The 26,303-nt window shown below is 56.5% G+C and overlaps 1 protein-coding gene across 6 annotated transcripts; it reads left to right on the top strand.

The window, feature by feature from the left end:
• The first annotated feature begins 2,214 nt into the window (after nt 1-2,214).
• On the top strand, nt 2,215-22,996 carry FGF1 (fibroblast growth factor 1). 6 transcript variants are annotated; one of them, XM_009091566.4, is made up of 4 exons: nt 2,215-2,304; nt 16,531-16,727; nt 19,993-20,096; nt 20,765-22,996. In XM_009091566.4, the coding sequence occupies exons 2-4, from the start codon at nt 16,559-16,561 to the stop codon at nt 20,957-20,959; spliced, it is 468 nt and encodes a 155-aa protein (XP_009089814.1). In that variant the 5' UTR covers nt 2,215-2,304; nt 16,531-16,558; the 3' UTR covers nt 20,960-22,996. The 6 variants fall into 6 exon arrangements, with proteins under 6 accessions (XP_009089814.1, XP_018771159.1, XP_050835727.1 ...); XM_018915614.3 differs by having other exon boundaries at nt 2,216-2,304; nt 16,472-16,727; XM_050979770.1 differs by having other exon boundaries at nt 2,234-2,304; nt 16,413-16,727.
• Nucleotides 22,997-26,303: the final 3,307 nt, after the last annotated feature.

Raw genomic sequence — 26,303 nt, 5'->3', positions numbered from 1 at the left:
ACAAAGGCTGGGAGTCATTCCTCAGGAGGGGCTGATCCCTCCTGGGAAACAGGGACTGGGAAACTCCAAAGGGGTCCCGGCCAAGGAGCCAGGACTGAGAGTCACGTTCAAGACCTCGGCAAAGACAAACAGAATCACTGCCCTGTGTCTGCCATCGCCCCCGCCACACCCCCCCTTGCCCATCCAGATGTGCCCGCCTCAATCCAGCTGTGCCCGCCTCAATCCAGCTGTGCCCGCCCATCCAGCTGTGCCCGCCCATCCAGCTGTGCCCGCCCATCCAGCTGTGCCAGCTGCGCTGCTGCGGTTCCGCGGTGCCCTCTGGCGGCCCCGGAGCCTCCCTGCGCCTCCCTCTGCCGCGGGCCTTTCCCAGCTCATTTTGATCGCCTTCTTCTTCATTGAAACCTCTGTTACCTTTATAAAGTGGCTTTCCCCCTCTTCAAAGAGTGTTGAAGGGAAAAGTGGCTTCGTAGGCGTTTCTGGTCACCAAAATCCACCTTGTTAGGACAAACACCCAAATTTGGAGAGACTGCAGGAGGAAAGCTTTGGCCCTGGTGAGAGTCACCCAAAAAGAGAGCACTTAGTAAGAGTCAGAGATCACTTCCTTATTTCACATAAAACTGTTTAATGGGAAGCAGGAATAAGAAAACAATAAATAAGTCTTAAATAGAAATAATAGAATTTAATAGTTTTACGTATTTAATCTACATTTAATATATTTGCCATATGGTTATCATTCAGAATATTTTTTTAAAAAATAAAGACTCAGAAATAGGCTGGAAAAATAAGCGCTGTCTAATTTTTGGACCTGAAATTTTCACATCTGTAGCACAGCTCTGGAATGACCCATTCCTCTGTAACCCAAATCACACCCACCTCTGACTGAAGTCTCACGTGGTGGGTCCTGTCCTTCACCTGTCCCCTGCTGCCACGTGCCACCTGTCCCCTGCTGCCACGTGCCACCTGCCCCTGGTGTTGCGCAGTCAGTGCTGAGCCAGCTCCTCCCAGATCTGAATTTCCCTGAGACTCATCACAGGGACCTTTAACGAGTTTTAGTCATGCAAAGACTCGGTTGAGGCACCCACTCCTCCCACCACCCGCCATGGAAGGGCACGGTGTGCCCGCAGTGACACATGCAAGTGGGGACAGCCAGATCCATGGATGTCACGTCCCTGACATCCGTGCTCTGCCCCACATCTGCACCCTCTGAGCCAGGCTGCCCTTCCCCAGTGCCCCACTGGGCCCCTGCAGCTTTCATTCACAGGGTCGAAAGGAACAAATAGGATAAAAATGGTCATCCTGACAGCTCTGGGCATGTGGCACCAAGATGTCCCCAAGGATGTCCTCAGAGGAGACCTCGGGGCAGGCAGGACAGGATGCCCACAGGATCTGGACACGTGGAGAGGAAGGGCCCGCAGAGCCCCCCTTGTCCCTTCCCGTGCCTGTCCTGCCCCCTGTCCTGTCCCTCTCCTCCGGGCACTGGTGGCACCGGGGGTCGGTGGCAGCACAGGGGCCGGGGCTCGCCGCGGTTCGCTCCCAGGCTGCTGCACGCTCCGAGCATATTTTTAATGTATTTATCACCCGCCAGCTTCCTGCCAGGCTGGGCTGGGGGAAACGGGCACCAAGAGGCAAACGCTGCTGGGACACGGCGGGTCCGCAGCCGGGCCGGAGCCAGCGCCAGCCCCGGGGATGTCGCGGGGCGGGGTGGCCGCGGGCCGGAGGGGTGACCGGGCCGGTGTGCTCGGCACAGCCGGGCTCCATCAGCGCTCCGTGGGCTGCCCAGGGCAGGAGGGGACAGCAAGGGCTCGGCAGCCGGCAGGGATGGTGGCAGAGCTGGTGGCAGGGTTGGTGCCCCTGCCGCGGGCGGGCGGGCGGGCAGAGGTCCTGGGAGGGCCTCCGGGAAGGGGGAGGCTGGATTCAATCCTTGTCTTTCACCTGGGCTGGAGTCCAGCCCCGAAATAGCCGTCCAAAAACAAGATCACATGAGAGGAAAAAAATAGCAAGGCGAAGGATTATCCATCCATACTTCCTCGTCCTTCGGGTGCGGAGCCGCGGCGGCAGCGCCAGCCCCGGGGCCGCTCCGGCCGGGACCCGGTGCCTTCCCGGTGCCTGTGCCCGCCTGCGGGCCCTGCCCGGCTCGGGGGCAGCCGCCAGTGCTGCAGGGGCCGGGCTGTGCCCCGGGCAGGCGCTGCCAGGCTCCGGGAGGTGGAGCGAGGGGCAGGGTGACCCCAGCACGTCCCTGCCCACCCCGGCAGGTCAGCGGCGCTGCCTCCCAGGGCCCGCCCTGCGCACCTGGAGCCTCCACAGGTGAGTGCCTTCTCCAGCATCCTGCACTTCCCACCCTGGCACAGCGTCACACATTCCCGGGGGCTTTGCGGTGCTTTCCCACAGGCTCTGCAGCGCGTTCCTGGTTCCTGAGCTCCCGGCCAAGCTCAGCAGCTCGTCCATGTGTGTGGTGCTGAGGAGCAGCTGGGTTTCCTCTCCTCTGCCCCGGCTCTGGGAGCTGGCAGGAGCAGGATGGGGCTCTGCACCCCGGTGCTGTTCCAGCTCCTTCTGGGCTGAGCCGTGTCTGCTGAGTGCTCCCAGGATCATCACTCAAGGAGGGACAGAACCAAAGCAGGACAGGACGATCTGGAGGGTCTCACTCTAAACGTGCAGGAAGTGTTGTTTAAGTCATCTCTGCTGTGAGACCGTGGTTTGGGGCATGAGGAGCCGCCAGGACAGCGGGGCTGAGGCTCAGCTGCTCTCACAGGCACTGCCTGTGCGTGGGGCCAGGCAGGGGAGCACCTGCAGCTTCCTCGGGGCTCCGTGGTTTATTATCCACTGCGCTTCCCTACAGCCCCGGGAGCTGGCACTGATGGGACTCGGAGCCCAGGGGGCTGGTGGGCATGAGGTGAGCAGGTTCCTTACCACAGGCAGGGACAGGAGAGGAGCTGCAGCAGCAGCACCCATCAAATCCACCCCGAGAGCCTGAGAAATAGCACAGGCACCTGCTGCAGGTGCTGCTGGCACTGCCCAGGCAGGGCTGGACTGGGGAGGGCAGGGGGGCGGCAGAGCTGCTGCCAAGGCAGTGCCCCCATCCCTGAACAGGCCCCATTCCTGCAGGGTTCCCCATTTACACTCTGTCTCCCATTCCTGCAGTGCCCCCACCCCTGCAGTGTCCCCACCCCTGCAGTGTCCCCATCCCTCTGGCTCTGGGGGCAGGCCCCGGGGCCACTGCAGCACGGTCGGTGCCTGGGTTTTGGCCAAGCCTCCTCTCCCTCGTGCCCGGCGCAGATCCCGCTGCCCAAGTCCATGTTTGCTCTGTGTCTGCGTCGCTCCGGCTCTTGGCTCCATCCCGGGGCCATCAGCCTTCGGGACAAGCAGAAAGGACACAAATTTGGCAGGACACCATCTGCAAAGCACCGCACCAGGGCTGCTGAGTGCCAGCCACGACCAGGGGGCAGGGGCAGCTGGGCATGTGGGGAGGGTTGGGCTGCAGGGAGGGGGTAGCCCTTGGCATCCCCAAAACAAGGGGGTGTTTCCCTTGAGTGAGAAAATGGACCAGCATTTCCTAATGTTCCCCACATCCTCACAATCCCCACGCCTTTAGTCCAGGAGAACCTGAGGCAAAGCCAGGCCTGCTCCTCTGTTAGATTCAGGAATGTTTGGTTATACCTATTTTTTATTTTCTGAAAAAGCAAGATGAAATCTTGGGCGGGATTATTAAAAACAAAGGGGGAGAAAAAAAGTGTACTGCTATGTCGGGAAAGCTCGGGATCCACCTGCGCTGTGGGGAGCGCTAGGAGCTGTCCCCAGCCGGCGCTGGTAACCACGGTCAGCTCGGGAATGTTTTATCCAAACGTCTGGGCTGCGGGCATTTCCAGCCCGGAATGCCTGTCCAAACACGCTGGCTCCACGTGAGCCGCCACTGAAAGCCTATTCTGAGCGAGCTTTAGATAACGCAACCTAAACATCACCACATCAAAGGGCTGGTGGAGCCCGGCCAAGCGCTGAAATCATCGCTCGGGCTCCGCCAGTGCTTCATTAGAGCTTCATTAGTGCTGCGGCAGCGACCTCGCACCCCGCACAGCCGCACCCCAACCTGCACCCAGCCCGTGAGCCCCGAGCCCACCCCGGGCACCCCCCGAGCCCACCCGTGGCCCCCAGGAAGGGCAGAGCCCCGGCACAGCCCCCCCGGCAGAGCCAGCACGGCCACCAGGCTCCAGCGCCGTCCCCGGGGACGCGGAGCTGCATTTTATCCGGCTGACAGCGCTCCCGAACACTTCGGCTTTTAAGGCCAAGCTCTGCCGGTGCCAGCGGAACGCAGCCGTGCCCGGCATAGCCCCGTGGGTGCCCCGGCCCCTTCTCGGCAGCTGCCCCCGGGGAGGGCAGGGACCACCCTAAGGCTAGCAGGGACCACCCTAGGGATGGCAGAGACTGCCAAGGGGAGGACAGGGACCCCTTCGGGGAGGGCAGGGACCCCCTCCCCGCTGCCCGGGGCGCTCGGGGCTGACAGGGGTGAGGGAGGTCACCGCCTTCCCGGAGGGCACTGAGACACCCAGCGCCGCAGGAATGTCCTGGGCGGCAGGCAAGGGCGGTAGGGACAGGAAGGCCGGTGCTGGCCCGGCTCCGGGGCGAGGGGGTTTGTCCGCTCCTGCTGCCCGGGTCTCAGCCGCAGCCGCCGCCCACTGCGCTGCCCGGGCAGTGCGGCAGGTGCCCGGCCCCGCCGGGGGGTGGGTGCGATCAGCCTCCCCCTTCCCCCCCCGCATCCTCCCGCCGCTCCCCCGCCCCGAGGCAGCTCCTCCTCATCCTCACCATCCCCGCTCGCTCTGTTCCATCCCGGTTCTCCCCGCGCATCGGGAGCCGCCGCCGGGAGCGCCGCGCAGCCTCCGGTAGGTGCGGGCGGGGGGCGGCGGGACCGCACCGGGCCGGGGGCTGAGCCCCCTGACGGTCCCACGGAGCCTCGCGGGATGCTCAAACACACCCCAGGGCACGGATTGCCACCGGAGACTCTGGGATCCCCCGGGATGCCCGTGGGTGCCCTGGGGATGCTCTGCCAGCCCCACAGATCCCCCCGGCGTGCTCAGGGCAGAGGGAGGCTCCGACGTGCAGGGTCGGGCTGGGATGTGGTGGGGCAGCAGCTCTCTTCCCCAGGGACAGCTTTAGGGCGGCAGCGTGATGGTCCCCCCAGCTGGGACAAACCCCCCCAAAACCCTGCAGGTGCCCCCAAATCCTGGGAGGGAGGAGTGGCTCAGTGATGGGAGCATCACTCCAAATGACAATCTCCAAACTACTGCAAATTCACCTGAAGCTCTGGGTAGAAGCAGAAGCCCAGATGAGAATTCAAATAGAAATATACTAAAACCCAAATATTTAAAATGGCAAAACACAATATTTGGACCATTAAAAAAAACCCCAAACCAAACAAACTAAAAAACCCCAATCAGACAGAACAGCAAACAGAAAGGAAAATTGTTGCAGTGACACAGCACTATAAATGGTTCATTTTTGACACAAAATAAATAAATCACAGAACCATAGAAAGGTTTGGGGAAGCCACAGCTCCTCTGGGCAGTTAAGTATGGTTGGAGATGCCCCATCCCTGGAAGTGCCCAAGGCCAGGTTGGACAGGGGATGAAGCAGCCTGGAATGGTGGAAGGCGTCCCTGCCATGGCAGGGGATGGAACTGCTTGGGCTTTAAAGTCCCTTCCAACCCGAACCATTCTGGGATGATTCTATGATTTATGGCTGAAATAACACCACAGGGATCACCCAAAACTCCTCATCAGCAGCATGCTCTGAGCTGTGAGCTGCTCTCAGCCAAACCAAAGATGCCAAACACAAATTTCTGCAGGCTGGAATCTCCCCGGCTGGGGGTGCAGGTGTCAGGCTGAGACTCTGCATGGCCCCAGGGCCACATGTCCCCACTGCCCCCTTCCCTTGCCAGCACCTGCAGCCTCCTGGCTCCTTTGAGCCATTTAGCAAAGGTGAAACCCCTGACAGGGCAGCAACAGCTCCCTGTCCCTGTCCCCACCGTGCTGGGGTCCTGGGCACTGTGGGGCTTTGGCTCCTCTGGTTGGGAGTAAGGGCAAGGAGCCAGAGCCAGCTGCATCAGGAGCTGCCTCAGCTGGGAGGAAGATCAAGGTCTCAGCAGTGGGAGGAAGGCCAAAGTCATTTAGGGAGCTCAGGAGGAAGAGCTGATCCCCTGAGCTGGGGTGGAGCTGGAGGAAAGTTTATGCAGAGCCCAGCTCTGTCCAGCCCAGAGCCCAAGTGTGTGTTCCTGCAGAGCCCAGGCCGGGGGAGCTGGGCTGACCCGGTGTGCAGGGAGAACAATTGGCCATTGTGCTGCCTTATCACCACGGAGCCCTGTCCTGCCTGAGGAACCCATTAAACTTTAGACCCCTCTTTGGACAGGCCTTCCCGTATGTCTCATGTGTCCTGCAGCCTCCCACCCCTTTTCACCCTCCACTTTTTTTGTCTCTACTTTTCTTTTGGCCTCCCACTTTATTTTGGCCTCCTGTCCTTTTCAGCCTCTGCAGTTCTTTCCCCCTCCCACACTTTCTTGGCCTTCTACCCTTATGCAGCCTCTGTTTTTTCTGTCCTTGTTTTTATTTCTGATCAACATTTTTTTTCTCTTGCACTCCTCAGCCTTTACTTTATTTCCTCCCCACCCTTGTGACTTCAATTCCTTGTGGCTCCTCCTTCTCACCTTTAGCCTCCATTTCTCTTTCAGCCTTCCTTGCTTATTCCATCTCCTTTTTTTTTTTTTTTGCCCCTTCTTTATTGCCCTCAAAACACATTAGCACTTGCACTAGATCAAAACCTTTTAGTAAATATTCCCTGAAAATAAATGGATATTCCAGGCAGGTAAAGGCTGCCCTGCCCTCCCAGGCTGCCCCTGGGTACCAGCACTTCTCCCTCCGGGGCACAGCAGGCACTGACTCATGGCTGGGGCATTTTTAGGAATCCTGTGCCCATTGTCTGTCAGTGCAGATCTATTGGGGATTATCCTGGGGGTTGGGTCTGGCTGGGACTGTCTGTCAAAGAGAAACCTCACATTAGAAATCTCTTTGCACTTCTGCATTTGTTGAATGCCAGTTCAGGGAGAGACAATGGCTCTGTCGTGGTCTCTGCTGGATGCAGGAATGCTCCCTCTCCCCCGTGTTTGAAAGGTGCCTGACTCAGTGTTCAGTTCCTGTTTCTTCCCTTGTTTTCTACACCAGAATCTGTTGGTTTAAAGCTGTCGGAGAAGCAAAGCAGAGACCAGGGCCAGGCAGAGCAGCTGCAGCAGCAATCAGTGACTTGCAGGGTTAATATTCCCAAAATCTGCCAGTGTTTAACAGGGCAGGTGGCACTGCCCACCAAGGCATGAGCACTTGTGCCTCGTGCCTGGATTCCAGGCAGCTCTGGCCTCCAGCCCTGAGGAGGCAGAGACAGTCTGCACCTGGCATCTGCAGTGACCAAACTGTCTGCCACAGCTCCTGCTTTTCCCTCTAAACCTTGAATAACAAAAGTGTTTCATTTCCACCTGGTGGAGGTGGCAGAGAAGGGCTGAGACAGACTCTCACGGTGCCAAGGTCAATATTTAGGAATTCCCTTCAAGAACAGCTAATACACAGCCAGTGCTAAATAAAGTTCTACTAACCCCAGCACAGCACCATTAACATGCACCCATGGTCTGCTTAAAGCCTGACCTCTCTTTTATTTAGGTAACAAACCCCATTCTGCTGGGCCTGAACTCAGGAGTGAGCTCAGAAGAACCCCCTTAGGCTGAGCTCAGAAGAACCCCCCAAGGCTGAGCTCAGAAGAACCCTCTCCCCTTGTGTTTGTGCTTTCCCTGCCCCCAGACTCTGTCCCTTGCCCAGGGAAAGCAGCAGACTGAGAGGGCTGTTGGGGAAAGGACCAAGCTGGGATCCCACAGGCAGATTCCAAGCCCACAGCATCAAAGCTGGCAGCTGTCCCTGAGGACAGAAAAGTTTCACAGGCTGTGGGAGCCAGGCTGGCTGCTGTGCCCAGGTACCACTGACTCACAGCATGGCATCTAAAACCCTCCTGTCCCCTTCAGACTCCTTTTGGGAGTGGTGGTGTCTGCCCTGAGCCGTCCTCCCAAGGATTTGCCGACTGCCCACAGCAGTCTGGACACACAGTTCACCCATGACTCACGGCCCGCTGCTGCTCACAAAGTCTGTCCTTGCTCCTGGCTCTTAATTTAGCCCTGGGTGTCAGCCTTGAGCTGGGCTCTTTCCTTTCCACAGCTCCAGGGCTGGTAAATCTGCCTGTCCCACCTGCAGACCAGCCTTGCTGGCTCTCACCTCTGCAGGGACCCTGTTTCTGCAGAATCACAGAACCCAAGAGCTGTTTAGTTTAGAAAACCCCTCTCAAATCATCGAGCCCAGCCATTCCCCCAGCACTGCCAAGGCCACCAGTAACCCATGTCCCCAAGGGCCACATCCACACGTCTGTTACAGCCCTCTGAGGTGGAGCCAGCCTGGCAGTGGCATCTTCCTGTCTGGATTATCACAAGCACCACAGCAGAGCAGCTGGGGCTGCCCCATCCCTGGCAGTGCCCGAGGCTGGGTTGGGACACTGGGGCTGGGAGCAGCCTGGGACAGTGGAAGGTGTCCCTGCCCATGGCAGGGGTGAGACTGGGTGAGTTTTAAGGTTCCTTCCAACCCAGACCATCGTGTGATTCCATGATCCTTGGCTGCATCCCCATGGGCCAGCCTGGCCCCAGAGCAGCTGTGGAAACACGGGCACAGCAAAGGCTGCGGTGTCTCTGAACTCCCACTCAGGAGCTGCAAATAGCCAGCGTGGGTGAAACCTCAGGGGCTGAGCTGCTGCAGGTTGTTAAAATTGCAGCTTTCTGTCCTGCACTGAGCCCTTTGTGGTGCTTTGTTGTTTACAGAGATGAGAAGGGGCAGCAGAGCACCCAAAACCCATCCCCTTCCCTTGGAGGGCTCCGTAATGGAAAGCCAAGGCAGGGCTCTGTTTTCCTTGGAGCACTGTGGCTGCACTGCCTGCTCCTGCTGCTGTCACAGCCTGTGGTCACCCTTGTCACAGCAAGAGCCAAACAGGTGCCCAGCTCTGCAGGGACACAGGTGTGCCCCTGTCTGGGACAGCAGGAGCAGAAGTAGGGCTGTCCCTTCCACGGGCTCTGGCAGGTCCCAGGGAGTGACTCAGGCTCCCTCCTAGGCAGAGCTGAGGGTGACACACAGAGGGCTCAGTGTCCGTGGCTCCAGAGCCACCCACTGCCACAAGTGAGAGTTCCCCCACCTGTGCCTGAAGAACACGACCAGCAGTGACCTGTCTGCCTCTACAGACCACAAGAGGTGGAGGTGCACAGCTGCTCTCCTTAGTTCACTCCAGTGACTACTCAGCCACACTAATTCCCGGTTTTTTGCTGACCCACTCATCTCTATTTAACAAGATCCAGCTCTGAGCTTGCCTTGCTCTGATCTTTCATCTGAAACACTCCTTGCCCACTCCTACATGCTGCAGCTTTTCACTGGAAGGCATTTTCTCCGGTCCCAATGTCATGCAGATAAGAAAATTATTATTTATTGGAGGATTTTCCTGGTAATAGCCATTATTAACTCGAGCTTTTATCGCACTGTTATTGAGCAACAGCTTAAGCTCCTTACTCAGGCAGCTTGGAGGAAAAAACTCAGGGGTACTGGAGACTGAATTTAAAATGAGACACTGGGCAACAGAATTAAGAACAGGATTCTTCCAGCCAGGCTTACTTAGATGTTAAAAAGAGCAGCTGTACAGGCCATACACAAACACTGCAGGATGAACAGCATTAACTGCCTGCACATTTCCATAGTAAATCACTGCTGGGCCTATGGTGAGCCCAGAAACCCCAGTGATTTTCCTTGGAACAGCCCAGAGCGAGGCTGTGCTGGAGGAAGTTGGATTTCTGAGCGATGATATGTCTGCTGATGGTTAACCACCAGGATGGATGTGGGCTCTTCACTTGGCCTGGAGATGAAACCCTCGATTCCAGCACCCTCTGCTTCTCTGGGGAAGGACAGGGTACAAAGGCTGAACCCAAACTCCAATCCCAGTTTTGAAGCTGGAGCCAACCCTCGGCTGGGCTTGGCCACCCTTCAGAGGGCCAGCTGCAGGAGGTGCAGCCTGACACCGTGTGAGCATTCCTCTCCTCACTCCCAGTTCCAGCCTGGAGGAGCTGGGCCCCTCTGAGCACCGAGGGTGGCAGAGGGCGGCAGGACAGAGGGACAGGCACGAACCTGAACAGGGCTCAGCAGAGGAGTGGCCCTGCAGGGCTCACAGGGGACACTGTGCAGCAGGAGAGCCAGGCCACCGCTGGGATTCACAGCACAGAGGGAGCTCCTGGGGCTGGAGTTTGTCATTCGGCGCCGTCCATCCGTCCGTCCGTCTGTCCGTGGGTGTGCGGGGCAGCCACACCTGCAGCGCCAGCCCAGACAGCCACAGCCAGGCTCTGTGGTCTGGCTCTGTGCCCGTGTCCTGCACGGACAGCGGGGGTGGCAGGCGGGGCACGGGGACAGCGGAGAGGTCACAGCAGTGTCACAGCCAGGTGGGACCCCACGGCAGGGCCCCCCGCTCTGGGGCTGCTGAGCAGCAGCCAAGGGCACACGGGGTGCCCCCTGCCCCCGGGGGACTCCCACATGGTCACAGAACACTCCAGCCAACACCTGATCAGCTGCATCCACTCCCTCCCCATGCCTTTCCCGGGAAGCCAAGCACAGGCAGACCCAGGCAGGAGAGCTGCCCACAGCCCTGCCCATACCCAAGGTGGCACACCCAAAACAAGGGTCCTGTGCCTGGTGCATCGTCCCTGAGCCCTCAGCAGCACAGAGCCACCCTGCTCCTCGGGTGACAGGGATGAGACTGGTGTCACTCGTGGCACCTATCAGTGGCAGCTCCCAGCCAGCCCCAGGTGCTGGGAGGCAGCAAAGCACAGGAGCAGGGACCATGCCTGGCACTGGCCTTGGCACAAGCCTGCGAGAGGGAAAGGGCACCTGGAAAGGGCAGACTGGACCTGCTGCATCCCGGAGGGAAGGGGAAGCCCGGGGTGCTCACTGCAAAGCCCAGACGTGTCCCCTGGGAGCAGCACATCCTCCAGCCCACCCTCGGTGATTCTCTGTCCAGGCGTTCTTCCCATCCGGCAGGTCCCACACACCCGGCTTGCTCTGGGAGGGACAGGAACGGTGGGATCCGTGGGGTCTGTGTGTGCAGCCAGGGCTGCTCCTGTCCCTGCTCCTGCTCCCAGCCCCGACAGGACACGGGGCAAGGCCCTCCTGGCAAAGCTCCTGCTCTGGGGCTGGAGCTGCAATTAAGTTAATCACCGGATGGCCGAGGGCCGTGGGTGGGAGGTAATTAGAAAGGGGAGGATGCCTTGGTTTTCCTGCCTCCCCACGGACATCACCAGCCTGGTGCGAGGCTGCAGCGCCTGTCCCAGCAGCCGGGGTGTCCCGGGCTCAGAGCTCTGAAAAAGCCACAGCTGGCTTGGGCCAGGGATGGGGCTTCCCCCTGGGCATCCCTGAGGGCACAGGGCTGGGCTGGGTTAACCCTGTCCCTCCCGTGGTGCTGCTGTGTTGGTCATCAGCCGTTAGTGACACCCACTCAGGAAAGTGCTGACGTTCCAGCTACACAGCCCCTCTGTTCTACCAGCCCCAAATCCAGTGGGACTGGGTGGGATGGCTGTTTTCTGGTGGAGAGCAGCAGATGATGACAGCAGGCATTAGTTAAATTGATTTTTATGCCTTTGGTTGCACCTCACACAGCATATTCCACTTGCAAAGGGTAAAACCTGGCTGATAAATACTTCATTAAGCAGTTAATCACATCACTAGAGATAAAATCACCTGGTCATAAACAAGCCTAGGAAAGAGCCAGTGCATTCCACTGATACTCACAGAGTGATCTATTACATATTTATCATATGCTTTGCCCAATCATTTATTAAATCCTTCCAAGAGGAGGTACAGCCCAAGGAATCCGAGCTGTGCCTTGCACTGCCAGCCTCGGGAGGGGAGGCAGCCCCTGCAGGCTGCCCATGCTGATAACCCCAGACCCACCAAGCTGCTGCTGCAGCAGCCAGAGCATGAGGAAACCTCTGCCTGCTGTCTAATCCTCTCCTGGATGAGGAAATCCATCCCATGAAATGGTTCTCTGAAACTTACAATGGATAAAATCTCTGTTTATCTGAGAGATGTTTGCTCCACATGCCCAGGTAGATCTCAGACTGCCCCAAAACCCACAGGAACCCCTGGGAAAGGCAGTTCAGAGCCTGAATTCCCTAAAAATAGTCTACCTGTTCTGAGAGCTTTCCATTCCCACACGGAGTGTCTGAGCTGCCTGGGAAGTGACTGTTCTGCTCAGGTGGCTGCAGTCACAGTGGGAGTGGGAAGGGAGCCCATCAGGAGGTGATGCTGTCTGATCCCAGCTGAGTCACACGTCCTGGAACAAACAGCATTTCTGCTTTAATGGAGAAAATAACACTCTCCAAAGTGAAACCAACTGGAGTCTTTCCACTGAACTCACCAGAGCCAGGTTCACGAGACACTGATCTCATTACCCAGGGCTGCACAAAGCCTCAGGAGACTCCTGGGTTCAGCAGCTTCTCATCTCTCTGGAGCTCTCTGTGTGATCTCCAGCTGATCACCTAAATGACAACTGTGATAAGCTGCACTTTTCATCCCCGTGGCCACTCAGAGGCCATGCAGAACATTTCTTTCCAACCCTACATAAAAGATTGTGTCCAAAGCCAAGGAAAATTTTGATGTGTTTGAATCAATCCAATCTGGTTTTAACCCAGTAGGTGAGATACTTCTGCTTTCCTCCAAGTAGTAGCCAGGTATTTCATACCCAAGGAAAAAAGGCTCACCTTAAGCTGTCAACTCTGGGTTGAGCCTTTGCTGGCCACTAAATCTGTGCCACAGGAGCCATAAAAAAATTTAAAAAAAAAAATCCTGGCAATTCTGACATGCAAAACCTTTTGGACCATTAGGAATCCCCCACATTTCCATCAACACCACCTCTGCCATGCAAACAAGTGCTGTGTGGTGAAGTCTGCACAGCTCTAAGGCAGAGAGCAGAGGTCCCACCCCTCCCTCCCTCCCTCCGTGGCTCCCAGCATGTGCTGTTATTTCAGAGCTCACACGCCTGATATTGGCAGCACCACCAGCCCTCCATGCTCACAGTCAGATGCTCGCAGAGTTTGGGATTTCACATCAAAGCCACTGGTTTGGCCAGTGATAAAGTTTGGAACCGACCCCAAACTTCTCAGAATTTCACAGCTATTCCAGCTCTGCACTGGGCTCCTCTCCCTCAGAGCTGTAGGGAGCAGCACAGCGCAGCCACCACGGCTCAGCAGGACCTGGATCAAATGAACATTTGGGTTTAGCTCCCTTCTTAAGGCTTTTTTTTACCTTCAGAACTTAGTTCTGGTCCTTTGGGGTGCTGAAGTCTCCCCGCAGGAGGCAGAGCTGGGTGCCCTCAGCTCCCCAGGGTGCAGATGGAGCTGGGGCTGTCCTGGAGCAGGTGCCCTGGCTGCAGCTCCCAGGGACTCCTCCTCGTGGGGGTTTTCTCTCAGGCAGCACAGCAAGGCTGTGCACAGAGCTGGAGCAGACAGGAGCCACAAACACAGCTGCTTGTGGACAAACAGGTCAAACCCCAGTCCTGGAGAGACCAGGGGGCTCAGAGCTCAGCAGCAGCTATGCCCCTTACAGCCATCTCCTCTTGGAATATTCTCCTTTCTCCATGGGGCACCAAGTAACCACTGGAGTGTGGTGTCTCTCAGCCTTGCATACTTGAGAGAGCTTTCTGTTCTGCTTTCAGCTATTTAATAGCATTGTTGGGCTCCCACCCAAAGAAATAAGGCCCTTTATGTTGTCTTTGGTTCAGGTTCTCTCTCTCACTCGAGCTTTTTAATTCCCATAAAACCCTAACATGTTCCTGCCAAAAGTATAATGCTAGGGCCATGAGGGCTGGTGTTTGTAGAGGAGCAGCTCCATGGCCATGAAGTCTGAGAACAGCAATGGTATTTAGCACGGGGAGACAAGGGGAGTGGAAAAGTGTTCATTGAGCTTTGCTGGGGCACTCAGGGCAGCTGGCAAGCACTGGATTCTTCCTAAAAATAGCAAAAATAACCTTAGAGGAAATCAGTGATGATGAAGAAGCTGTTTCCAGTGGAGCTGCTCTGGTCAAGCTGTCAGGAGGTGCCCTCAGACCCTGAGGTGACTGTGGGGAGAATCCAGGCTGCTCCTCACTCCTGGCTGCAGAGTTTGCTGAGATCCTGCTCAGAGCCCTTGGGTCTGGGGTGTTTGCTTCTCAGTACCACCCACCACCAACCCAGGAGACTTCTGGGTGCCTTCTACCCTCAGATAAATGGTCAGGAAAAGCTTTGGCTCTAGGAAATGACCCAGTGCTGCTGTTGATTAAAGCTCAGTGGAGGAGCAGAGCCCCGTGTGCCACCCTGGGTGAGCTGGGGGCTTTCCTTCAGAGAGAGGCTGGCAGCTGGCAAGGAAACTGAGCTACTGCACGGTGGTGTCTTGAGAGAAAAGTAAATGTAGGGATCAGACACTCTAAGAAATAACTTCACCTCACAGTGTTGTTAAACAAAGATTTTGAGTCTGTATTTGGCATCACCTGCTCTGGAAACCATCAGGAGCCACAGAGCTTCTGAGGCTGCATCTCCAGCCTCATGGCAATAGCTGGGGGCTGGGGGTTGTCACTGCAGAAATCACTCCCCAAAATCCCAGTCTGTGTCACACGAGGGGTCTGAGAGCCTGGGCTGGAGCCTGTGCACGAAGGAAGCAGAGCTGGTGCAGTGCCTGGGGGTGCTCTCACCCACAGCCACACTCTTCGTCTCCTGGGATCCTCCTCTTAGCAATCCAACTGCCAGAGGTTTTTACTCTCTGCAGGCAGCTGGGATCCATTTCCAGGAGTAATTTCCCCTTCTTGCAGCTGCTTTTGCAGGTTTTTTTTAAATACTGAAGAGTTTGGGGCCGAGTGTTTAGAGATTCTCTGTGTATGTACGTGTGTGCTGCAGATACCCTCAGTATCTCCCAGGGCACTCCAAGCAGCACAGCAAACCCACACAGTGTGGTACTGGCTCCTTCCCAACGTACCAGTAGCACAACTCAGGCCTAAAGAGACATTTTTACAACCTATAAACACATATAAACAGCGACTATAAAATATTTTCCATAATATAGCTGTGGGAATACATGACATTTAAAGCAACTTCCTGTATCTAGATTTATTCTGTGCCGTGTCTTTTTCTGTTCATGAATTCACTTCTCTCCAAACACTACAGAACTCTGTGTATGAAAGACAGAATGAATCTGTGGGAGATTGTAAATGTAGTTTCTAGGCTAAAAACATGACTGTACCTGGAATATCCGTGGGACTCTGGCCCCCACCTGTGGCATCCCATGATGTCTGTGATGGCCCTTCTGTGACAGCACTTCTCACTTCTCAGCCTCCAACCTCCACAGCTTCTTTCTTTGATTGCTCTGGTGATGCCTTCAGGTTTTGGCACAGCATCTGCTTAAACATGGATTGTGACCACAGCCTCCAGCAAAATGAGGTTTCAGCACGATCTTTCATGAGACCAGCTTGCTCCCAGTGCCCACCCTGGCCTTGGGCACTCCCAGGGCAGAGGGCAGCCCCACCCACACAGGGAAGGATTTCTTCCCAAAATCCCACCTGACCCTGCCCTCTGGCAGTGGAATTCCCCCTTATCTTGTCCCTCCAGATCCTCGGCCAAAGCCCCTCTCCAGCTCTCTTGGAGCCCCTTTAGGCACTGAGATGTTGCTGCTTGACCCTTGGCATAGCCTGGACTCAAAATTCCCATTTCCAAATGCTGCTGATCAGTGTCTGGGTAAATCTGCTCAGCCTGGCAGTGAAAGCTCCTGGCCCCTGCCCATCTCCACCACATCCAACATGTCCTGACCTTTTCCAGGGGTGTCCTGGGCAGGTGAGCTGCAGAGTGCCAAGAGATGAGCAATATTTACTACCTGACACGCAGTGGGTGTTGCAATTCCTGGTCATAATTGTGTTTGAGAGTTATAATAGTGCAGAGAGAGTTTTACCTGGGCTCCCTTCCCGCCTCCTGCGGGTTCCAATCAGACACCGGCTGTTTTTCAAACTGGTTTTCGGAGTGTGTAATTTTAGCACGCACGTCAATAGAAGGGAGAACAAAAACAAAACTCACCGTGATAAAATTAAAAGGACAGAGTCCCTCCTGCCCAGCCCCACCCAGCGAGGAGACAGCCCCCCGCACCTCCCCCGCCGGGGGAGCATCGCCTTGGGCTGTGAATCAGCGGCCCCCGGCCCGCGGGACCCCCGGGCTCCCTCCCCCGTCCCTGCCTGCCTTTAAAGCCGGGCGGCAGCAGCAGCGTGTGCCAGCACTCGGTGCCACCCTGCTGTCACCTCCCTTGCAGCCCGGCAGCAGCAGCGTGTGCCAGCACTCGGTGCCACCCTGCTGTCACCTCCCTTGCAGCCCGGCAGCAGCAGCGCGTGCCAGCTCTCGGTGCCACCCTGCTGTCACCTCCCTTGCAGCCCGGCGCTGGCAGAGAGAGGCTGCGCGATGGCCGAGGGGGAGATCACCACCTTCAGCGCCCTGACCGAGAAGTTCAACCTGCCCCCGGGCAACTACAAGAAGCCCAAGCTGCTGTACTGCAGCAACGGGGGACACTTCCTGCGCATCCTGCCCGACGGCACCGTGGATGGCACCAGGGACCGCAGCGACGAGCACAGTGAGCACACCGGGGGCTTGGGGGGCTCCTTGCGCTGAGATTTCATCAGCTGGGAAGGGGGAGCTGGGGAAAACGGGGTCTGGACCAGGATGGTGTGGCAGCGCACATCCCGGGGGACAAACATACCTGCAGGGGACAAACACACCTGCAGGGGGACAAGAACACCCAGAGCTGGGACCCCGAGCAGGGGAGGTGTGAGATGTGTGCTGTCCAAGTGCAGATTTGAAGGACAGCAGTAGATATCTCCAGTATTGGACCTGGCACTGGCTTCACCTCAGGGCAGGCAGGCAGACACAGGGACGCAGCAGGGCTGGCTCACACGGGGAGCTGGCCCTGGCAGGGGGGGCTCAGGGCAGCCTGGCATCGCACACACACAGCATCACATGGAATTCTGTGCTGTCCTTGCACTGCCATCCGTGTGCCACAGCCCTTTACGAGGTCACCCTGGCTAGGGTCCCCCCTTAGCTGTCCCCATCCCTGCAGCCAGTGACCCTGGTGGCTCCAGCCCGTGGGACACTGGCACCTCTGCTGGGAGGAGCTGCTCCTGCAGACACCACCACTTGTCCCACCGAGGAATCATTGGGAATTTAATGCTTTTTGTGCTCTTGCATTACCAAAAACCCTTCAGAGGATTTTTTACCCTGCTGCCCAGGAGAGCTGGACACGCAGCAAAGCTCCTGCAGGGCTCCCTGGGCAGCAGGGCTGGGCTCTGCCCCTGCTCTTGGCAGCAGCCTCAGGTTCACATCCTGAACATTTACTGGAATGGGACCAGGCCCTGCCAGGCTCCTATCTCACTAGAAGGAAAGGCTGGGAGGAGCCAAGCCAGCCTTACAAAGTGCTAAGAAAAGCACTTTTATTTTCTTTAAACCACAAGCACATATGTGGCTTCTCCCCCAAACTTAACCTTTCCTCTTGCTATTGTTGTGTTACTCACAGGCAGTTTAGAGCTGAGTTTTAATTACAAACACTGTCTCTCCAGCACGAGGCAGTGCTGGGGGATGGATGGAGATGAGCTCCCTGAGGCTGGATAAACACAGCAGGCAACTCCAGCCTCCAGGCAGGAATAAAGCCAGCAACTAACCCTCAACCCCCTGGAAAGGCTGGATGATGACCCAAAGGATCTGCAAGAGACAGGACTGGGCTCACAGACACACCAGGAGAGGTGGTATGAGCTCAGACAGTGTCTCTGCAGCATTTTCCAGAGGTTTTGCTGGAGTCAGAAGGAGAGGCCAGGATCAAGATGACATCTCCTGGGACATGGGGAGCCACCAAGGCCATGAGCCCACTCCTGTGCCCTGGCCCAGGCTGGTGTCTCACAGCATGGATGCCATCACACAGCCCTGTCCTTTTCCCTCTGGAAAAGCAGCTCCTCACCTTGGAGTGGTCCCCAGGGCTGCCCCGTGCCCTGGGCAGGGAGTGCAGGCAGCCCTGCCTCCCAGCACGCTCACACCTCCCTGGCTGCTGGCCCGGGGCCACATGTTTGCAAACCTCTGCCAGAAAGGAACCTCCTGTAAATGATCTCATAAACTGGGATATAGGAGCACACTAATATTTACAGAGGAAACTCCTGGGAGGGCTGAGTGCCAGCAGAGCAGCCTTGGGGAGAGGTGCCCTGCTCTGAGCACCCACGGTCCTGCCCCTGCGCCTGGAACACGATGGAGCCGCTCAGCATCGTTCCCTGGTGTGCAAGAGGAGCAGCCCAGACCATGGCTGGCACTGTGGGACATTGTCACCCAGCTGGGACAGGCACCTGCCAGCCCCAGGGAGGGACAAGGCACAGGAACACCCAGGGCTCCTTGGGAAGCCAGAGGGGACAGCAGTGTTCCAGCTGTGCCGGTGCTCTGCACACTGCCCGCCTGCATTTTGCTCCAGACAAATACCAAGAATTCTTCTTATTCTCTCAAATGGCCTCAGAATCAGGGAGGACCTCTAAGAAGAGCAGAAGGAGTCACTCTCTCTAAGCCTTTGTTGTCCAGCCCCACATCAGGATCCACTTCCCATGTCCTTTATGTGGGCATTCCAAGCTTGCGCCAAGGAATGGAAAGAAATCTTACCTGGACACTTCTCCAGGATGAAGCTCACGCTCATCTCTACAAAAAGTCTCCTTTTCCCTCTTCCATCCCATTACTTCATGGAAGGAAATCTCTGTACAGACCTGGAAGAGAACATGAAAGAGTTTAGTGCACGAGCTCTGTCCTCTGGATCCACTGCTCTCACTCCCTCTTGGCCAAAACCTCAATGTCCCATTGGCAGCAGGAGGGTCCTCACTCCCCCCTCCCAGGACAGTTTTTAGAACAGCATCCTCATTTTCAATCCATTTCCCTCCTTCCTCCCTGGCCTGCTCTCAGCAGTCTCAGGTCTGCAGCACCTCAGGGAATGCAGGTGGGCTGGGGTTTTCCCAGAGCACATTCCCAGCCTAAACCAGGCCTGCACAGGGGCCAAGCATTCCTGCAAACCTGCACCCACACTGCCTCCTAATTAACTATCATTTACTGAGCAGGAAATGCCAGAAATGAAGGATGTGAACCATTCCAGCAAAAATTTCACTGCAATGGGTGTTCCACCAGGCCAAGAGGTAACACTGCCTTTTACCTCATCTAAATAAGGATAAATAAATTAAATATAAACAGGAAGGAAGGAGCTGGAGCCGAGACATCCGTTCATACTTCATTCCAACCAACCTAAATATTGCTGTTATAAATCTTCGGGAAAGAAGCTGCCTACGAGATGGGAAGGATCACTGGGAAGAGCTGGAATTTGCAAGTCACTGTCACAGCCTTTTCAATTTCTCCATTCTCCATCTACAACACTGGATAAATCCAGCTGCAGCAGACAGCTGGGTGGGATGCTTTGGATCAGGGGGTTGCAGTGCAGGCATCTGCAGTCTGCCCATCCCTGGCTTAGCTCTCAAAATGCTTCTTCATATGTCACTCCTTAAGTGTCTTGTCAAACCACATGAGAAATTTGTAAATTAGAGCCAGAATTAAAACCCCAATCTCCTGTGTCCCATTCCAGCATGGTAACCAAAAGGCTGCCCTTCCTTTGATGTAAAATAAGGGAAAAATTGGTCTTTGGTTCCTAAAGGATGGCTGTGGGATTTCTTTGAAGAAGAGGGTACAAGGAGACACTTTTATTACACACTGTACTGTTTCCTATAAACTCTTTATAAGCCAGGCTTCAACAAAATACCCCACTAAACTTCCTGGCAGCTCTTTTTATCCCCTTTTCCCATTTTCCTCTCACTGTTGTTTTATTTTTGCTGCAGTCCAGCTCCAGCTGAGTGCAGAGAGCGTGGGGGTGGTGCACATCAGGAGCACCCAGTCGGGGCAGTACCTGGCCATGGACACCAACGGGCTGCTCTACGGCTCGGTAGGTGGGGGGATCCCCTGGGAGCAGCCACGGGCAGGCTGCAGGCATCTCACAGCTGAGGAATGCAAACCACAGGCAGTAACTGGGCTCTCTTTGGGATTCTGGCAGCTGCACGGCTACTCTGCATCTGGCTTCATTCTGGGGGGACATCAGTAAATTAGCAAATAATGCCATTTACTGCCCTGCCTCTGACAAATATTGTGTTTCCTATCTGACACTTGATAAATATTGTGTTTCATTCCTGGAGCAGCAGATACTCTGCAGCTTGCAGCTCCCCCATGTAGGTGTCCCTGCCCATGGCAAAGGGCTGGAACTCAGTGGTTTTTAAGGTCCCTCCCAACCCAAACTGTTCTGGTTCTGTGCTCTGAGCCTGCAGCTGCCACCACACAGCTCAGGGCCAGAGCAGGAGCCAGGGCCAGGGGCAGCCTATGGAGCACGGGGCTGATTGCTCAGTGCCAATTAAAATTCCCAGGTCAGGCACCTTGCTACAGGAGTGGCCCAGGGGAGTGAATCAAGGCCACCCGCCCCACAGTTTAAATAGGAGCTTTACTGGGGTGTGGAAATCTCAGAGGCAGGTCTGGATGGCACCTTAGAGGGGAGAGCTGGGCTGGGATTGTCACGTCAGGAGCATCCCCGGCTCACCATCCCTCCCCCGGGCTCTCTTGCAGGAATTACTGGGTGAGGAGTGTCTGTTCCTGGAGAGGCTCGAGGAGAACCACTACAACACCTACGTCTCCAAAATGCACGCGGACAAGAGCTGGTTTGTGGGGCTGAAGAAGAACGGGAACAGCAAGCTGGGCCCGCGGACTCACTACGGCCAGAAGGCGATCCTCTTCCTGCCCCTGCCCGTCTCGGCCGACTGAGCCCGGCCCCGAGCCCAGGGACGACCCCAAACCCCGAAACCCAACTGCTGCTGCCTCCTGGAGCTCAGCAGAGCTCCCAGCTTTAGGTCAAGGCTTTGCCAAATCCAGCCAAAGCAGAGCCCCTTTGCTCTGCACCCAGCTTTGCAGAGATGAGGGGACGAGTCCTAACACCCTCCTGAGGTCATGGGGGCCCATCTCCCCTGCCCTCAGCTCCGTGCCCGTGTGTGCCATGACCCTCAGCTCCGTGCCCGTGTGTGCCATGACCCTCAGCTCTGTGCCCGTGTGTGCCATGACCCTCAGCCATGTGTGCCATGACCCTCAGCTCTGTGCCCGTGTGTGCCATGACCCTCAGCTGTGGGTGCCACGTGTGCCATGACCCTCAGCTGTGTGCCATGTGTGCCATGACCCTCAGCCATGTGTGCCATGACCCTCAGCTCTGTGCCCGTGTGTGCCATGACCCTCAGCCATGTGTGCCATGACCCTCAGTTCTGTGCCCGTGTGTGCCATGACCCTCAGCTGTGTGCCATGTATACCATGACCCTCAGCCATGTGCCCATGTGTGCCATGACCACGCTGCAGCTCCCAGGACCTGCCCTGGGCAGGCACCCAGAGATGTGCCCGAGGGTCATGCCAGTTCCCAGAGAAGCTCACACTTTGTGTCCCCAGGCATCCTAAGGCAAAGCCTCCCTGGCTACTGTCTGTTCATATATTTGTCCATCCAGGTGTGTAGCTTCTGACCTGCCCTCGAGCAGTTCCAGACTGCACCATCAGTCCCCTTATCCAGGCCAGCCTGGTAGGTGCCAGCTGGGCATGCTGAGCTGAGCTAGGCAAAGCTCCAGCCTCAGACCTTATCTCCCTCACAACATCAATAGTGTGTATTTCATGCTAGTACCTGCCATGTGTTATTTGTATTTATTTATTAAGTAAATATGTCTCTTCTACAAGCTGTCCAGAAGTCATTCCAGGCACCCTGAGGCTGTCCCAGTGAGGATGGGGCAGTGGCAGTGACTGTGTGAGGGTGTGATGTACAACAGCAAGGGGCTGCACGAGGGGGCAGAGCATCCATTCCCAGGGGATTCCTCCCACTGCCTCTGTGTCTGGCCAAATGGGGCTCTGAAAACAGCACTGAGGCCCCTTGGTGGCTCTCAAACCCCCTGAGATGCTGAGTTTCTCCATTGCTGGCACAATGCACATCTCCCAGGCAGCTCAAGAGCCACTCCTGCCAGCTGAGAACATCACCAGAGCACCACGCTGCCATGCTCCACCCAGAGCATCCACAACTCCTCTGGAAAACCTGTGCCAGGGCCTCACCACCCTCACAGGGAAGAATTTCTCTTTAATATCAAATCTAAATCTACCACCCTTCACCTTAAAGCATTCCCCCCTTGTCCTGTCCTGCTATCAAGGACAGGGAGAAGACACAAACAACAAACCTGATCAGCCACCCCACATGGAGGAAGGAATAAAAGGCTCCTTGCACATTTCTGCAGCAGCAATTAGCCACTAATTGCTGAGCTTTACAATTGCTCTGCTACTTACTGCACTCCTGAACTTCTGCACTTGCTGCACAAACCTTCTCCCCAGCACTGATAGCATCTCTGTAATCCAGGGCTGCCAGGCAAACAGGAGCTGGCACGGGAGTGCTGGAGCCATAGCTGGGAAGGAGCCTGTGCCAGGTCCTTGCACCCTCCCTACAGCCTTGTAGAGCTGCTTCCCTCCCACCTCTGGGATCCACAAGGAAATAGAGGGGGAAGGGGGATCCTGCTAATCCTGCAGGTCCCAGCTGCTCCCCTTGGCCAAGAGAGGCACCCAGCCGCTGCCTGGCTGAGCTGCTCTGCTGGGCACGGCGTGATATTGCCATGGCAAACACAAAGCTGGGCAAGACAGGGGGAGGACGACTGCCAGCAACACCCACGCTTCTTAAACCCAGCAGTCACCTTCCCTGGGAGAGGCTGAGCTGTCACTCAAGTCAAAAAAGTGAATTAAGGCATGAGCAGGAGGTCCAGGTTTCTAATTAAACTGGAAAGTTGGACCGTGTCATGCTGGATTTAGCTGTGCTGTCTTGCAACAACTCATTAACCCAGGGCACTCTCTCGTTAGGCTTCTGCTGCTCCGAAACCGCCCCCGCAGGTACGGCTTGACACCCGACTGGGGGAAAATGTCAACACCTGGTCTGAAAAATAATCCCCGGGGAAGCCACAGTAATTGCTCCAGACCGATGGACAAGCCAGCATTGCCCAGAGAAACCACGCTCACCTCGGGGTGTTTGTCCTCAGCGTGAGAGGCAAAAAGGAGAATTATAAGGTTTAATAAAATCATCACACGTGAATATCTCTCCCGGTAAGTGCTGCGAGCCCGAGCGTGCTGTGAGAGGGTTGCTGGGCAGGGCCGGGCTGCACGGCGCAACAAGGAAAATAAATAAACTCAGCCCCGCCGGCTGAGCGCACGGGAACCGCGCGTCCCCTGCGGGGTGTCCGGGAGGCACCGAGGAATAAAGAAAATAAATAAACAGCCCCAGGCTGCCGCGGGAGCCGCCGGGACGCCGGGAGGTGGCGGTGCCGAGGCGCCGGAGCTCGGGCAGCCGGGAGCGGGGAGCGGGCATCCCCGGCGGTGCCGCCGCCAGCGGGCGGACGCGACCGCGCCAACATCTGGCTCAGCATCTGGAGCGCGAAGGGAGCGAGAGGAGCCGCAGCGGCCGCTGCTGCGCCCACCCCGGGGAGCCCCGCGTGGGGCCGGGGCTGCGGGACCCCCGTGGGGGACAAGAGAGGGGGAGCGAGGTCACGGTCCCGCAAAAGCGCTCATCCCACAGCGTGGCCTCTCCTTCCTCTTCCTCTCACCCTTCGCCCATGAGACAGAGCTCGGCCCCGGCCCGGAGAGCCAAACCAACCCGAGGAGGGAGCCTGGAATGGTCTGTCATTAGAGTCTGGGAACTGATGGGAATCCAAGCAAAAGGAAAGCTTGGGTTTCTGCTGCTTTCCTGTGGTCGGCATGTTGGGAAGGCTGCCGGAGGACACACACAGGATGGGAGCTCTGGGATACTGTGCTGGCCACCACCGGTCCCATCGGGCAGCATCGTCCCCTCGGAGGCTCCAGCAAGGACCCAGGGAGCCCCACAGCTCCAGCCTGGCCCCTGGTGATCCCATCCCTGCAGCTCTCCCTGGCGCTGGGGTGTCCCCCCCTCCACACACCCTCCCCCAGCACCCTCCACTGCCCCCCAGAGCTCCCTCCCCACTGGCCCAAGCTTGTGCCAAACCATTTTGGGATGTCCTGACTGAGAGAGGCTCTTGGGACAGCACATCTATTCCCCTTTGTGCCCCCACTCCTCTTTTAGAGCCAGTGTCTGAAGAATTCCCAAGCTGAGCAGGGAGCTGGGCTAAAGCTCTGTCCAGAGTAGCAGGACAGTGGAAATCTGTTGGTTAAAGAGGAGCGATTTCCATGGGGAAGGTCCCGTTGGGAAGAATGGAGGGATTTGCTGAGCAGAGCCTGCCAAACCCCTGCCTACAGCATCACCACGGCTCTTGCAGGTTGGGCTCTCCCTCAGCACGTGCAGCAATTTGTTCTGGCTAGTGAGGGCGGCTTGTGGCAAGTGCTAATCCCAGCTCCGGGGTCGAGCCCCTCAGAAGAGGGGAGAGGCCCCCACTGGCAGCCCTGGCTCCTCCCCAGGAGCTGAGCATCCAAAAGCAGCAGCTTTGTGTAATCCCCACACAAAGAGGTGGTCACTGCTAATGGGTTTACCTGCTTAATTCTCCCTGGCCCTTCCTGCCTCTCAGGGTTTTCCCTTCCCACTGGCTCGGTGCTGCAGGAAACTCTGCTTCCCACATTAAGCAGATTGTCTGCAGCAGGACAGGCAGATGCATTTATCCTGCAGAATTCCCCGGCCGTGACACGGCGGCGTTTCCAGGATATGAATCCTCTGTCCCTCACATCCTTCCCGGCTCCGGAGCTGAGCCACGACGCATTTATCAATTTATCACCCGAGGCACAGGGCATCTTCAGGGCCCTGGCTCCCAAAGCATTTCCCCTGGGACGCTCTGCTGTCACCCCCAGCTGCCCAGAGGAGCCCTGATGCTCGTGGTGACCACCAGAGCATCTCCCACCCACTGCCAGGGCTCATCCCTGCCCAGCACAGCCCCATGTCAGAGGGTCCCGGGGCTGGATACACTTGGGACAAGCTCAGACACTCCTCACTACCCCAAATTTACTGCTTTCTGCAGAAATGATCCCAAGATGGGTTTGCTCTGCTTGCAGGAGAGAAGGTGGGAAGGACATTCACACCCACAGGTGCCACAAGAGCCAACCCCTGCAACGTGCCTCAGTTAAAAATGGTTTCTAAGCTCAGGCTAGGAAATGTTGGCCCAGTCTGGGGAGGATGGGCTCTGTCACAGCACTGCTGGGCTGCAAAATCCTTTCCAGGCACAGCCATAGAAGTTACAGCTTGATAACTCGGGCTGCAAGGTTTGTGCTCCTTGGAGAGCAAGGCCCCAAGCTCAGGTCCAAACCCTGCTCTCCAAGGACAGCCCCAGCTTTCCAAAGCAAATCCAGGCACAACTCAAAGCCATCAGAATCCAATTGCTGCTCACTCGAGCACATCCCCCTTGTCACTGAGCATGGAAATTCAATATGTGGGAAGAACTTGCAACAAAAAAATGAAATTCTATTTATTTTCTTAGCAGGAGTTTGGCCTAAACCCTTCACTTTTGGAAAGAGACTCAGTGACTCTGTCACTTCTTTTTTTACCCTCCTTTAATTACTTTCTAACCTAAATGAGAACCAAGAGAAGGCTTGGGGCACTATCACAGCAGCGTTGGCCAGATGTACCCTGGCCAAAAATGTGATTCCAAAATGAGACAGAGTGCACTGAATTATAACTAAAGCATTGTTGTACCAAGTTTCCTCAGAATCTGGACAAGTTTTTCCCCAATACAAAATAAATATTTTTTTTTTTCCTAGCCAAACAACCTGTGTAAGAGCTTGGGAAGGGCATCCCTGAGGATGTCAGTTGTCACTGCAGATGCTCTGTCCAGAGGAAAAGGCACACGGACACTGTGCATCAGCCTTAGCTCCACCAACACCTCAGCCCAGGCTGCTGTGCTGGGAGCAGCTCCTCCACACGCCAGGTGTAACTTTCTGTGAGCACCACAGAGTTCACTTTGTGTTAAGCCCATCTAGACACGGAACCATCTCCCCCTCCCCAGCCCTGCCATGCTGCTGAGCCCCAGCCATTAACACTGTCTCCACCAGGGAGCAGAGAGGTCCCCACGGCTCCTCTGCTCCCCCAGCCTGCTCTGGGCTGGGTTTCTGGAACAGATCTTCCTCCCTCCTGATGCTTGGGACACATTAATTC

Source organism: Serinus canaria, chromosome 13, assembly GCF_022539315.1.
Source record: "Serinus canaria isolate serCan28SL12 chromosome 13, serCan2020, whole genome shotgun sequence".
In the NCBI taxonomy this organism is placed as follows: Eukaryota; Metazoa; Chordata; class Aves; order Passeriformes; family Fringillidae; genus Serinus; species Serinus canaria.
This window is presented reverse-complemented; position numbering and strand designations above follow the sequence as displayed.

Bases quoted from the DNA above. Each gene is read 5' to 3' on its own strand.
- FGF1 (XM_009091566.4), top strand. From the start codon at position 16,559: ATGGCCGAGGGGGAGATCACCACCTTCAGCGCCCTGACCGAGAAGTTC. The intron at 16,728-19,992 runs GTGAGCACACCG...TTTTTGCTGCAG, and splicing joins GGACCGCAGCGACGAGCACA to TCCAGCTCCAGCTGAGTGCA. The intron at 20,097-20,764 runs GTAGGTGGGGGG...GCTCTCTTGCAG, and splicing joins ACGGGCTGCTCTACGGCTCG to GAATTACTGGGTGAGGAGTG.